This window comes from Symphodus melops (genome assembly GCF_947650265.1).
Source record: "Symphodus melops genome assembly, chromosome: 12".
NCBI lineage: Eukaryota > Metazoa > Chordata > Actinopteri > Labriformes > Labridae > Symphodus > Symphodus melops.
Window position 1 is genome coordinate 22848536 of NC_136702.1, and position 14379 is coordinate 22862914.

At 40.7% G+C, this 14379-nt stretch overlaps 1 protein-coding gene across 8 annotated transcripts in view; it reads right to left on the reverse strand.

The window, feature by feature from the left end:
• Positions 1 to 14379, reverse strand: part of LOC306832248 (nck-associated protein 5-like) — a 72831-nt gene that overhangs the window by 34268 nt on the left and 24184 nt on the right. For 4 of the 8 annotated variants that reach the window (XR_013780203.1, XM_079356767.1, XM_079356762.1 and 1 more), the window contains exons 3-6: positions 7126 to 7216; positions 6806 to 6961; positions 2705 to 2773; positions 831 to 869 (exon numbers count right to left, since the gene is read on the reverse strand). Coding sequence is in view for 7 of the 8 variants with exons in the window: in XM_079356767.1 (XP_079212893.1) it covers positions 831 to 869; positions 2705 to 2773; positions 6806 to 6961; positions 7126 to 7216 (355 nt within the window). In the remaining variant the exon portion in view is untranslated. Of the gene's footprint in view, positions 1 to 830; positions 870 to 2704; positions 2774 to 3485; positions 3642 to 4720; positions 5326 to 6283; positions 6397 to 6805; positions 6962 to 7125; positions 7217 to 11769; positions 12176 to 14379 lie in introns of those variants that run through there. The other 4 variants (XM_079356763.1, XM_079356766.1, XM_079356764.1 and 1 more) reach the window with 4 other exon arrangements.

Genomic DNA, 14379 nt, shown 5'->3' on the forward strand with positions numbered 1-14379 from the left:
GTTTTAAAGCACATTTTAAAGATCACATATTAAGCAAATTATGTGCAAAATAACATGTGTACCTAGTCTGTCAACAAACCCCCCAGTTATGAGAAAAGTCCATCCTCTCTGTCTTCTGCCTGCTCCGCTTTTCAGAAAATGTGTGCTCAAACAGGTTGTTTGGAGATTTTCCCTTCATGACATCACAAAGGGCAGTAGCCCCGCCCCCAGGTGGGTGACCCTCCCACAGCTAGGTGTTTGTTCTGCCCTCTGAGTCTGCCTTCTCACCGTAAACAATAGGACATAGCGAGAAAGCTCAACCCGAGTACCCTTCCAGAGAGGGGGCGTGGTCAGACAGGTCATTTACATATTTAAAGTTACAGACACAGAAACAGCCTGTTTAGAGCAGGGCTGAAATAGAGGGGTTTATAGGCATGATCAAATACAGGATCAGAGTGGAACAATAAACAACAAACTTCACACACATGTTAAAGAGGAGCTCAGAGACTTATTAAAACTGGTTAAAGAGGAGGGGGATATGTGACCTTTCAGTATAGGCTTAGGGAGGATCAGGAGTCTATTATCTAAGCTGACTCAAATTCTCTGAACTGCTCCCCCCGGGGACAAATAAAGTTTTTTGAATTTAATTGAACTCTCATCACTCACGACTTTATTCTGGTAAATTTTTATACTCTTTTACTTTATACTATTATTAAGACTTCAATCTGGACATTTCCATCACGTGACCTTAGTACTCCATCATCATTAAAAGATGCTCTCTAAGTTCAAAAAGTTACAAGGTAAATGTGTGTTGTGTTGCATTACAGCAAACAACCTGGGGATAGACAAACCTTCTGTGTGAGGAGGGCCTGGACCACCTGGTTCGCCACCTTGAGGAGACAAGCGTCACGTTAGTAATGGTAAGTGTGTATTTCTTGGCTTTCAGACACATGGAGACTGCAAAATAAAAAATGACCGAGCGCAAACACCACCAGAGAGAATCCTGCAGCATGTTTAATGCAGTGAGGACAAATTGACTGCATATTGCATCAGAGTCATATTGAGAGGAATTACACAGCAGCTGCCTGTAGTTATTAGAGCAAACTTTATCGTCAGTCAGAAGTTACACAAGCAAACCAAAATATACAATCATACAAATCATCTTTTTGAAGAGTTTTCTTTTTGTGGAGTCTGTTTTCTCTCCTTGATGTATCTTATTTTCCTTTTCTGTACAAATTTGAGGAAAAAGTTTCCCTCAGTTTTGATTGCAGCGTTATCACCTGGAATGCCTCCTTTCCTGCTTATTTTGATTTCGAAGTGAAAGCACACATTATACCTCGACGCTGGAATAATAACTATGTTTCCACTTTTGTCTGCCGCCAAATGATTTCCCTTCGCCTCTTTCATCTTTCCATCAAAACGACTCGCCTCAGCTCATTCAGACCATGACAGGAAGCCTTCTGAATGCTTTCCACCCAAAAAGATTAATGTGCATAATGAGACTGAAAGCAGGAGAGGAGAAATGAATCCCATAGCTGAAAGTCTGAATTTTTTCTGTCCTCAACCATTATGTTAAATTCTCATGGGCAGCAATCTCCATAGTAACAAGCCCATTAGTGAAGGCTTCTAAAAAAGTTAAGTGGAGCAGACTCGCTGGCTGGAGAGAGATGAAGGAGAGACAGTGGATGAGACGGAGAGACAATCAAAGAGTCGTCAGGGAGAACAGAGGAAAGAGGAACAGGTAGACATACTGAAGGTCCGTCCTCCTGAGCACTGACATTCGACCGTCCGGCTCTCCTCATACAACGCCCGGAGCTCTGCTGTCAGTCCGCTTCAATTAGAGATGTTCCCTTCTCTCCCTGTCCTCTATGGACCTCACTATGAGATGTGGTCTCAGTGTGTGTGTGCATGTGTGTTTGTGCGTGTTTCTTAACTGGACAGGCCGAAAGTCATCTCATTTGGTCACATCATTTTAATATTTAATGCCGACAAATAAAAACAATGTATTCCTCTGTTAGTACTTGCGGTATTAACAGAGGATGAGGTCATGAAGTAATGACTTCACTCTGTTGACAGTCCTTCACTCTTTGTTAGAAAGCATTTTAGATTTCGTTGTGTTCATGCTGTTCCTGCTCCTCTCGTCTGTCTCAGAGGAGTCAGAGTCAAACGTCACTTTCCACCTGCAAAAAGCTTTGAACTGAGAATGAACTGCAACACATAACGCTCTATACTGCTTGCACAGTGACCATTTTTACCAATGCATCATCACTGGAGTGAGTTTTCAAACACAACCTTAGTTTGCCACAAAATGAAAATTATGTCTTCACCAATAATACGAATTCTGCACTGATATTTTGTGACTAGAATTTCTACATCTCGTTTGCTAATGGATCAAATGTGAAGACATTTTTAACAACGTTTGATTCTGAAAATGTGAAGACTAAGTGTGCAGCTTTCTCCTCGTGTCTTTTCCTGTTTTCACATCCATTCAGTAATAATGTGGTTTCTCCTAATCCTCTTAGATACGCGGGAAAACAATGTTTACAGTGTGTGAATCTGAAGTTCAAAGAGTGTCAGTGTTTGCTTGTGTAAACCGTTATCATCGACACAAGATACGTCAGTCGACTTATAATTCTGTTCACTTTTAATTAAATAAGAAATATTCACTCTGCATGAGCAGTCACTGTTTGTTGGTTAAAATTGTTTTGACAGCAGGAGCACTCACCTCATCCAGACAGCGCTCATACTGCTTCCTCTGGTTGTCGTTTTCCATCGACAGAGCAGAGTTCTCCGCCTGAACACACAGAACACAGGACAGGAGAACTACATGAATGACAGATTTTATGTCTCAAACATCCACATTAAAATAATACAGTCCCGTCTGTGAGAACAACAAAAGTGCAGAGTGATGGATGTGATCTTTTCATGACACTGTCTTCTCTGAGACACACAGATTGACAGAGAGATGGATGAAGAGGCCTCTCTCCCTGCCGCGCTGCAGGAGAGAAGATGGTTCTAAATGAATGATGCTTTAAATTTCAGGCATCCAAATTGCAGCCTGCAGCCCTCGGTTGTGTCGGTCAGGCTCACTTCAGGTACAACAGCTAAATTCAATTACTGACGGAGGTTCTGCACTGCAGGGAACACGAACCGTTCAGAGTACAGAGGAGGTGAGTTTCCACTGAAATGATTAATCCAGTACGTCTTAAAGGCTTGGCTACCTGAGATGGCATGTTTTCACTGAAGTGCTGCAGGCAAACTCCTCTGAACAACAGATTCACAGAAACTCACAGAGAGGGAGAGCGATTTCAGGAGTGAGCAGGGGTCATGGAGACTTTAGGGAAAAGATGCTCAGGGGTTCCAGCACCCACTAAAACATGAGCTATAAAACAAATCAGCTGATAAAGATGATGGATACTTAATCCCTTGCAGGAAATTACAGTTATTGCAGCCGCACTTACAGACAAGACTTCATATAAAACACTGAACAAAGAGCATTTACGCACCTTTTGCTTACTTCTACATTATTAACTTAATCTTTACCTTTACCCAAAAATGAAACTTACAGGAGTCCTTGTGTCTTATTTTAACTTCAAACAGAGATGATGATGTTTAATGTGCCCAACCAAGCACACTGTTGTTTCATTAAGCTACTTGTTAGCAACCGCCATTTTAAGTTTAAATCTTTTTTTTTTTTTTTTATTCACTCACACTTGTGTGCTCGTGTCAGGGGGGAAATGACCTCATGGAGCTAAAAATGCTTTTTTTTTTTTTTTTTTTTAAACTGTCCAAGTGGCGTTTTATTTTTCTGCTGGTTTATTAATTTGAGTACTCAAGAAATATTTTCCCATTTTTGTTCCTATTCCTTTGTGCACTGTGAGAGCTGACTCTGCAGGTGTTTAGTGATACTTGAAGAGACTTTGCACAATATGTCGGATGTGCTAATTGTGTTTTGTAATACTTCTCATGTATCAAATAATCGTGCAGCACCGTCACAGTCATAAATACACGGTAAGTCATCCGCGGCTCTTAAAAAGTGTATGAAACAGGAGTTTCTCTCTCGCACTGAGTCTGGCTGACTTTCCACATCCTTTCAAAGAAACATTCACCTCACACATCTCCACAATGTCTTCCAACTGCATGATCACCTTCTTTTATTTTTTAAAGAGAGAACCCTTTTTCACCAATGGTGCAGATAAAAAAGCACCTCAAGCTACATCGAAACATAAACACTGCAGTATTTTAACCCAGCTTAACGACTTTCAGCGCTGCATGAAACCACTTGGATCCTGAAACAGATCAAAAATAATTCACCACACAAGACTATTGATTGTTCTGACTCTGTCTTTTCTAAGAGCGGATCTTTGGGCGGTGTTTAAAAGGCCACGGATCAGCCTGAAGGCTTGTAGCCTGTGTGTGTAAAGGTCAGGGAAGTCCAAGTTATGAGTTTGAACTTTTTCAAATGTTTTACTGGACGTGCTATGTAAGCTAACTCCTGCTAAAAGAGTGACGTTACATCAAGTTAACAAAGGAGCTTGATTGATTAGCATGTGAAGTAGCAGAATGCAATTAAAAAGGAGTGTTTTCCCTGTCAATGAATGATTTATTCTGTATTAAAATATAACATAACAAAGAAGTGAGAACTGTTTTTAAATCTGCATAATGTATTGCAGCTTAAAAAATGATCCTGAATGTAAAATAAATCACTCGAAGGGATCTAAGAGTTTGTCAGTGCGTTTACCGCTGTGCTCCGTCATCCCTGTTTGTGCAGCGTTAGCACGGTTGATCTGCAGAGAGCATCACATCAATCAGCTTAACTTCCACTGAATATTACTTTGTGCTTCAGAGGAGTCAGTGACTTCTCCTCAGTCAAAAGCACAGCAAGCGCAGTCTGTCCTTTATTATTGATCTTCTAACTCTTATTATTGGTGGTTCTTAGAGCAAATGTGTTCATTTCTCATCGTATGGAAAGCACCAGAGAGTGTGAAAATGACTGGAAAGTAGAGCCGTGTAATGTCTCTCCAGTTCAGCATCAGTTTAATTACAAATGTGGAAGAAATAAAAGCAGGCACCAAGGAGAGGTTACGGCATAAAAACACGAAAAAATACACTGTGAATCCTCCGCCAGGGTTAACAACCAAGACAAGGAAATTGATGTGATTTAAGGCGGCACTTTATTCTCAAAGATCATCACTAACGGCAGCTCTCTTAAATATCAGACTAACTACCCACACAGAAATATGAACATCACAGAGAAATCACTGAGGGATGTTCAGTCTCTTCCAATAATTGTTGTTTGCAAAATGAACTCGCAAACAATTATCACGCTGTCGTCAGGAAAGTCTTTGCAGTTTCAAGACTGAATGTGTGACAAGTTTTGCAGAAATCCAATATATCCTCTGAAAAAATCTCTCTGAGTCATGACTATCCTCGATGAGACACTCGAGTCGTGTTTACATGGACGTGTCGGCCGGTTCATATATAAAGCGTATAAAAGCTGTTTAAGTGAGGGACTAGAGAAAAGAAGAAGAACTGCATCATGGTCATTCTGTGTAAATCTACATGCAATGTGAAGCTGCAAGCTAACAAAAGAGAGCTAACATTAGCCTGCTAACACAACAATGCAGGTCGAGTTGTTTTGGTTTCATCCTGGTGCTCAAGCGTGACACGTACCGGATCAAAGTGTTGCACATTCAGCTCGTAGTAAACGATAAAAGGACTTGAGCTTGTATTGTCCTTTCCTTGACTACTCAAAAAGTTTTACCATCAGAAGTAACTAATCCCATTCATACGCCGACGACGAAGCAGAGGGAGCAATTCTGGGAGAAGTGTCATGCCCAAGGACACATCAGACATTTTGTTCGAGAGCTGGGGATTGAACCCCCGACCTTTCGGTTGAGAGACCACAACCACATATTTTACACATTATTGTAAAAGTAGTAATTTGAATGCTTTTCATATTATAAATATAACTGAGATTACATCTGGTCTCTCTGAGCGTGTAAAGAAGTGAGCTCTGCTTGCGGTTGCAGACTTTGTCTTTGGGTCTTTTTATATCTGCAGAAAGAGCTCTGAGACCTTTCAACAGATGGTAAGTCCTCTCATCTTTCAACAGGAGAGGTGTGACTGTACATTCACTGGAACACTGACTGCAAATGTTAACCACCCTGTCAGCATTTTAATTATCACCTCCTGGATATGAATAACTTCTTTGTCTTTTGCTGTTTTTTTTTTCTCTTTCATTCCTTCTTTGCCCCCAGGTCCTCTTTCAGCTTAATGGACTCTCATTTTCTCTAATACTCACAGATGGGGACGAGCATGACCGAAGCCTGATTGCTCTTGTTTGTCATCCACATGCCTCACTGGAATTTTGTAATGAAGCTGTGCAGAGTCAGGTGCAATGAAAGACACATGACATTGTGTGTGTTTTTTTTGTATTAGAGATGATTAAATTTGAAACAAGCCAATGCTTTTGACCTTGTTTACATCTGATCCCGTGCTATGCATTTGTTATCTATTCATATGATGCAGCTCCTTCATGAATGTTCTCTTCTTGGAGAGCCTATTGAGATCATGTGACTTGTACATAAAATAAATGTGTGGTCCTTAAAGCGCAGAGTTTTCTGATTTAAGCTGCCCACTTCTCTGTGCATGTCGAGTGGAATGCATCAAATGAAATGAAACATTTTACTCTGAACACTGTAAATCGATCAACCCGAGATTGAATTTCATTTTCAGAGATGAGATGTGATGAACATGGAGAATAGTAGGGAACAGTTGAGAAGTCAGGGGGAGTATAAAATTTAGACCGTGCATTCCTCTGTACCTCCAGGGCTCGGAGTCGCTCGAGCAGAGGATTGCTGTCCTTTGAATCGTCCTCCGACCCTCCGCCGGCCTCGGGCGAGGCAGCCGTCTCTGCTGCTGTGGCTGTGGGACCCTCCAGACTGTCCTGCTGCTTCCACATCTCCTCCAGGAGTTTGTCCTGAAAGAGCAGATCAAAGAGTCGCCCAAGAGTCACAATGGAATGAAGAATAAGTTTCCTACATATATACATATATATATAATGTTAACTTTACTGTGATTTTGAATAACCTATTGTAGTCTAAACATGTAATCGTGGTGTTAAGGAGGAGGTTCTTCTTGTACCTTGTAAGCTTTCATGAGGTCCAGCGGGTCCACTTTGGGCCCCTCTAGTGAGTCCTGGTTCTGTAACAGCGATCGCACCGTCTCCTCCATGCTGCGATCAAGAACAACACGGGAAAAACTGGTCAGAGATGTCAGCTGTTAGAAGAAAGAAATGCAGCAGAAATGCTTCAACACACGATGTATGATTAAAAAAAACCATGACGTTAATATTCAACAGGGATTTGTCAAACTTTAACCCTTCGTATTCTACAGTTGCTTTGGTGCTCATAGGCTGCTGTATGATGGGATGCAAACTAATTTACTACACCACCGTGCAGCCCCTGAAAATATTTTAAATGATGCATTTAGTGTATTTTAATATTTCAGATGTGCTTACAAGGTCAAAAATAAAGTTCAGCTGCTTTACTGTTGTTGTTTTATTGTTTCTCTGCAGCTAACATGGCGTGACAAGCCTTTAAACGGGTGGCATGTAACAGTAAATGATTGCCCTTTCATCTGCAATAACTTATGTTTTTTGCCTCTTGTAGGAGCAGGAACAAAATGTACAAGCTATTTTTACTCATCATAGGATTATGATATTAGACGGCAAAACTGTCTGTATGCAGCTGTTAAACTTTCTATTAATAATTTGTTTTCTTTATAATTACATTTCAGATATTTGAATCCTTTTTCTCAGTTTTGGTACCACAATGTCTGGTTCCTAATCTAAGATGATCACAAATCAAAAGTTTTCTAACTTTGTTTTTCTCTTGTTTGGTGTAAGACATAAAGAGTGTGTGAGGTTATAAAAGGCCTAAAGTGAAGCAGCTCCCTGCTGCGGCTCAACACTGATGAAAGAAGAAAGAAGGACTCCAAACACAAAGAGCTTCAGGGAGGAAAAACAAAACAACCAGCTAGAATAAAATACTGAAAAATGTAAGTTGAATTTCCAAATAAATCCACACTAAGGGCCTGATTTACTAAAGGTTTGAGTGTATTAAAACGTGTGCAAACTTGATACCACCAGCAAAAAATGTGCTATCTGGCCTAGTAACAGCGTGCAGTGAGGATTGCGTCTTTCATATGAGCAAAACAACACGTGTTGTCCAAATAGTATGTTTGCCTTAATGCATATACAAAGGCGTTTCTGCCTCCGCGTGCAACATACTGGGAGGAGAAAATGCAAAGAAGTTAAGTTTGTACACGCAATGTGATTTACCAGGTCAGGTAAAGACTGCAGTGATTGTGACGGTGTCTGAATTTAACACCTTTGAAAAGAACGTGCTCATCCAGGAGCCCCAGTGTGACGCACAGCAGGCTGCAGTTAGGAGGAGACATAGGCTCAATAAAAGACGTGTTGACATGTTTAAATGACAGAAAAATAAATGGTATGCATTTATTTTGTATCTTGCTTCAATAATAGTTTAAAACAAACGCCATGATATAAACTGTAACTGAACATTCACAGCGTCTGCATTCTAAGGAATTTCAACATTGACATTATGTCGTCCTATTTTCCTCTTCTCGCCAACATTACATTTTAAACTGGGCATTTCCTTTTCTCTGGTTACGCGTCTCTGGTGCGCTCCGGAGCGCTTCTCCAGAGCGCGCTCGTCTCTTCACTCTGAATGGGGGGCTCACCATGCTTGTACCCCCAACTTCAGTACCTGTTGCCATGAGATTTATGTCCGATCAGACACAGCGCTGACCAGCTTCTGGTGCGCAACGATGGCACGAGTGGCACACACACACTGCGCACCAGAGCCAGAGAGGACTGTTTAATTTAAAAAGTTTTTCTTACAAGCCACTTTTTCCTTTTGTTATATTCACATTTATCTGCTATTACTTGAAAATACTGGACGTTCATTTACCACTAACTAATACCTATTTTCAGTCGGCAATTTAGTACTCTTTAATTGAGATCTCAGTAACTCTGGCCCTAAAAGTGACCTCCTTTTCAAAAAACAGTTATTTTATGTTTTATCTAAAATGAAAGACATGCAGTAAAGATTCAGTGTTTAACTTGATGTTTAAAGGAGCAATAACTCAGAGTTTCAAATGAATACAGCGCTCCAATTTCAGAGCATATGTCAATGCGCTTGCGGGTTGTCATGTCTCAGACACTGTAGCTTCAGTGTTTAGCCAGCTCTGCATGTGGTGGACACTGTAGCTTCAGTGTTTAGCCAGCTCTGCATGTGGTGGACACTGTAGCTTCAGTGTTTAGCCAGCTCTGCATGTGGTGGACACTGTAGCTTCAGTGTTTAGCCAGCTCTGCATGGGTCTGTAAAGCTTTCTGCGTTCTAACCTCTCTCCATGTTTCATCTCCAACATTGATCCTAGTTTGAGCAGCTTTCTGCTGCTGGAGCTTATTAGAAACATGCAGAGGCTTTTTAGCTCGGGTACAATCACTTCTATCTGAAGCAGTTCCACTGCCCGCTTCCATCGCTGCAACACCTGTTGACCTGATAACTGCTCTCATATCTGGCAAACCCAGGGGCGTCCAAAACGGCCTTCAAAGCCCCGCCTACCTTCTCTGGTCCAATCAAATCCAGAGCATTCAGGAGCAGAATCTAAAGTTAGAAAACAGACTGACTGCTGCATTGTTGTCAGAAAAGACAGCCTTTAACATGTGATCATATAGTACATATTTAATGATGATACAATTCAGTTATTATCTCACATATTGCTCCTGACCCAAATTTAATGTCAAATTGTTCAAAAAGTACAACTTAATATAATTCAGGAAATAAATTCCTCAAACACACAGTTGTATGAAGTGTATCTTAAAAATGAAGCACTTTAAATGATTGTCTAGAGATTAGTTTTCTTTCTTGTGTTGCACAAAGTGTGTTTCGCAGACAGTTCTTTAACATATGATACATTCACATTAATCACGCTTCAACACACCCATTACACTCCAGCTGACATTTGGTGTGTCAGCGTACTCCCCCTTTGTGATTTTCTGATTGTTTTCCCTCCCAGCTGTGCATGCTCGCTGGGCACTGACTATGTTTCTCATAATGTTGAATGCAGTGACATTTTGCCCTGTCATTTCCAGAACAGCTTTTAGCCCAGTTTGATGTATGTGGCACGGCCATTAGCGCAAGCTGCTGACTGCGAGCACATCATTGGCATTCCTGCCCCGAGTCACCGTCACTGACCTGAAACAAACCCGGACTAAATGAGAGCAGCGGGTGACAGGCTGGTGTGACACAGTGCTCAGGTTCAGTTTAAAGACCAGAAAAAAGTAAATGAACTTATTTTATTTAAATATATGTTCTGGGTGTAAAAGGTGAATGCGCATGTGTTAATTAGAGGTTTGAGCGGGCTGCACAGAGTGTCAGTGTCGGGGGTTCAAACCCCAACAGCACCAACCTCACTGAACTGAACGTGCATGAGACTGGTTTGAATCATAAACTGGGAAAAAAGACGTGGATGTAGTGTTGTGAGTTTAAAAGCTAAACTAATTAAACCCGCAGTATTTCAAAAGGCCAGTAGGGGGGGCAAGTCCGATGATTGCAAAAAAGAAAAAAAAAATCAGAAAGTTCTGATATTATTCTGTAGCTGCTGGTGTGCTAACAAGAGACGCTTTACAAAAATGTCTGACGCACAATCTTGAAGAGGAATTCCAAATTTTTACTGGTGTGTGTTATCACTCAGCTTCTTTAGGCAGGTGACTGTCGTCCAAACAATAAACACATTGTGTGTAAAAACTCCTCAGTCTGATCAATGATGGCTTTATGTGTTTAACTAGGATTGTTAAACTGTAATGCCCTTTCTGTAGAGTCGTAAATTAGCTAAATTAAAAAAAATGTATGTGATCATTTTGATATGTTTCTTTACCAGCTATGGTTGTCAAACTGTTCAATAATTTGATACATTTGGATTCCACAAGTTTTAAAACACATCTCCTGATTGGCTGTAACAAAGAAAAAGTACCAAAGAGTAAAAAAAACAACAAACCTGGCTCAATAGAGAGCTGTGGCGGTCGATACAAAACATACTATCTGACGTATCGCTATCTGAGATAGTGACGCGTCTCAAGTCCTTTTGGAGTCGAAAAGATATGAAAGCTACGTTGATGTCTTTTACAAACAGACAGAGAGCAGAGGAGGTGAGTGAGAATCGAAAGGTATTGATATCGTTTGATGATTTTTACAAGTAGACAACCCATAATGCCAACATTGGGTGACCTGCTCTTTATTCCCATGTAAAAGCCAAATGAGAGGCAACTTAAATGCTAGCCTAGACTCGGGGCATCTGTCATTTTTCAGCATCATTTTACGAGGCCCAGGAAAAATAGATCCTGGTTCAATCAACAGCTGGATGCCTTCCTCTTATACAACTTACAATCACATTATTTTATATAAAAAAAGAAAGCCATGGCTTTATCCTTATAGGTAAATAGGAAACAGTATCTTATTCAGAATATTATCCACCAAAAATCCACTACTCTGTTATTTTGTGCTGGTGTTTTTAACTTCACATCACCTGAGCCTCAACATCACAAACACTGCTGCAATTCAAAGCAGCTGATTCAAACAGAGCTGGTCCTCTTTAAGCGTTTCAGCACCGATCCACCTGCGCTCTTTCTAAAATTCATGTTATTCTCAGAAAATATTTCATTCATTGCCTCCACTTTTCCCCCGCTTCATCATCACTCACCCCATGCTGCTCTCCTACTGACTCTCCCCAGGCCTGGTCATTTAAAATGAAGTGAACCCACCCGGGTCCTGCGAGTCCTCAGCTCAGCCTCAGTCACTGCTCTCTGTTTGTGATTGGGCGATGGAAAATGGGTCTGTTGGTCTCCCTGTGGACTGTGTGGGACATAATGTGCAGCTGAGTGCTCTCATAAAGGGGGAAAACAAGTTCCCACCCTGTCTGGCTTCACTCTAACAAGGCCTCGTACGCTTCATCCCAGTCTCATGACTGCAGTTTGGCAGGAGAAATATCTGCGGTCCAATTGTTCCTCTGTGTTCAGCCGCTTTTCAGATGTGCTGCTGAATGAATTTTTGTTTGGCTCTAACTCAGCCAGCAGGAACAGAGATCTGTCAGACGGTCACACTGAAGCGTTGGCAATGTTGAAAAAAACTCATGAGAGACAGATTAAAACTTCCTACCCAGGAAATATAAACTCACTTTGGTGTTTTTAATTGTTGAACCTTGCAGGTCCCAACATAGAAAAGGGCACTACTAAAAAAACATTAATGGCAATATTCTGTTTTATGTCAAACAATTGCATCCTTAAAAATTCCAATCTGATTGCCTGACGTGATAATCAAGTTTATCTTATACATTAATGGATCTCATTGGCTAGCTAATGATTCAACCAGCAATGCAATAAGGTAACAAGCTAATGTTAGCTAACGAGCCTGCAGTAGTGGAATAAATGCACTCAGTTACCCTCATCTCAAACAGACACACAAAGTATCTGCATGAGAGCTTACACACTCGACTTTAGAGTGGGGATGAACATATGGGCCAACCATGTTTTCACAGTTCATCTCAAAAGTCACTTTTGAGATTTTACTAAATCCCCGTTTCCACCAAGTGGTCCGGTTTGTTTTGGTTCGATGAACCCTGACGTGGCTTGTGTTTCCACTGCTAACCAGAACCTCGGTAAGCGTGTGTGTAAGCGATAGCGATGTCGGCTACGTAGGCTAGTAGCCCGCCAAAAAATTCAATAAACAGAAAGAATGAGACAGTAAAAAAAAAGTTATCTAATGGAGTCAGAAATCTGCAGCTCCGAGGTTGTCCATGTGGTAGTGAGCCTTGAAATGACTCTCTTGTTGTATGAACAACATGTGCAGCCATACATGTATGTTAACAGTCTGTACATGACATTGCTTCAGTGACTTCATAGTTTTGTCTTCAGTGTAAAATGACCCTTTTCCTTTCACCAGAGGAGTTTTCTGCTCTCTGACTTTTTGCTGCAGGCGAAACTTTTCAAAGCCGGACGGTCAGCTGAACATGAACAACAGTGTCTGAATGAACGACCCCGATCCCTTCACGTATAGTAACACAACCTCTTTACCTACATAAATGAACGGGGCATCAGCTGTATACAGAAGAACCCGGCTCCTTTTCTTCAGAAAGAATCTGGTTTCTATTATTTAAAACACATTAATACATTTATATGAATACTGAATCAGCACGAACGAGCAGTTTCATTTATTTAAAAGCAGCTACTGCAGCTCAACACATCTACTACATAACATTGACGTGTTTTTATCTTCTATTTAACTTCTCATGTCTGAACTACAAACGAGGAAATGCAGTATATAATGCACATTAAATTGTCTCGGGTCTTGAGTGAAGTTTGGTTTGACGCAGGATTACAACGACTGGACAGATTTTTTTCCATCTCTTTCTGACAATTATGAGCATGAATTATGTACAACAGACGGCATGATAGAAAAACCCACCTTTTTTACATTCATTGGGAGACTTAAGGAATACGTTTTAACAAAAACAATAGCCTCCAAAAACGACTCTGATTTGATTCAGTTTTGTCTTGAAAGACGTTTTTGTTTCCTGTTGTACTAAACTGAATCTATCCTGATCTTTGATCTGTGAAATATTACAATCAATATCAGACAGCAACAAATTATTACATTTGTAGGAATAAAAATAATCTCATATTCTGTCATGAATTGATCACGTCTCTTTATTCAATATATACAGGCCGGGTTCTTCAAAGCAAGTCAGTCATTACAGAATTACAGAGAAAGGCTGGAGTTGATGCTTCTCTCCCAAACGCTGCATCCTCCACCAAACTCTTTTTGTTGCTTTGACATTTGAATACTTTTAAAATCCTCCTGCTTACCAAACCCAGCTTGCCCTTGTTTGCTCTTTTCCATGAAGTTGTATCTGACGCAGAGATTTTCCAAAGTGCAACTGATCGAAAACAATCACTGTCATTTATTCTCAAAGTGTAAAAGAATCTTAAGTTGCAAATCTTCGTAACTTTCAGACTTTTATCCTGTTTTGCTTCACAGCTGACTGACCCATCATCATGTGCTATAACCACGGAGAGATAAAAAACTTTTAACTTTTAATTTCCCTAAATATTGGGCAGCAGTTCAAATATCTTCCACATGACAGGAGTGAATTAATTCACAGTCACAAATCATCAGGGTAATCTCACAGGCCGCTGAGCAAATGCAGATGGGATCGAACTCGGCTCACGAGGGGCCGTCAGCCGCCCGGCAGTCGGCTGGACTTAATGCTCGGTTATTATTTCCTTTTATAGCACGCTGGGTTGAAGATCAATAA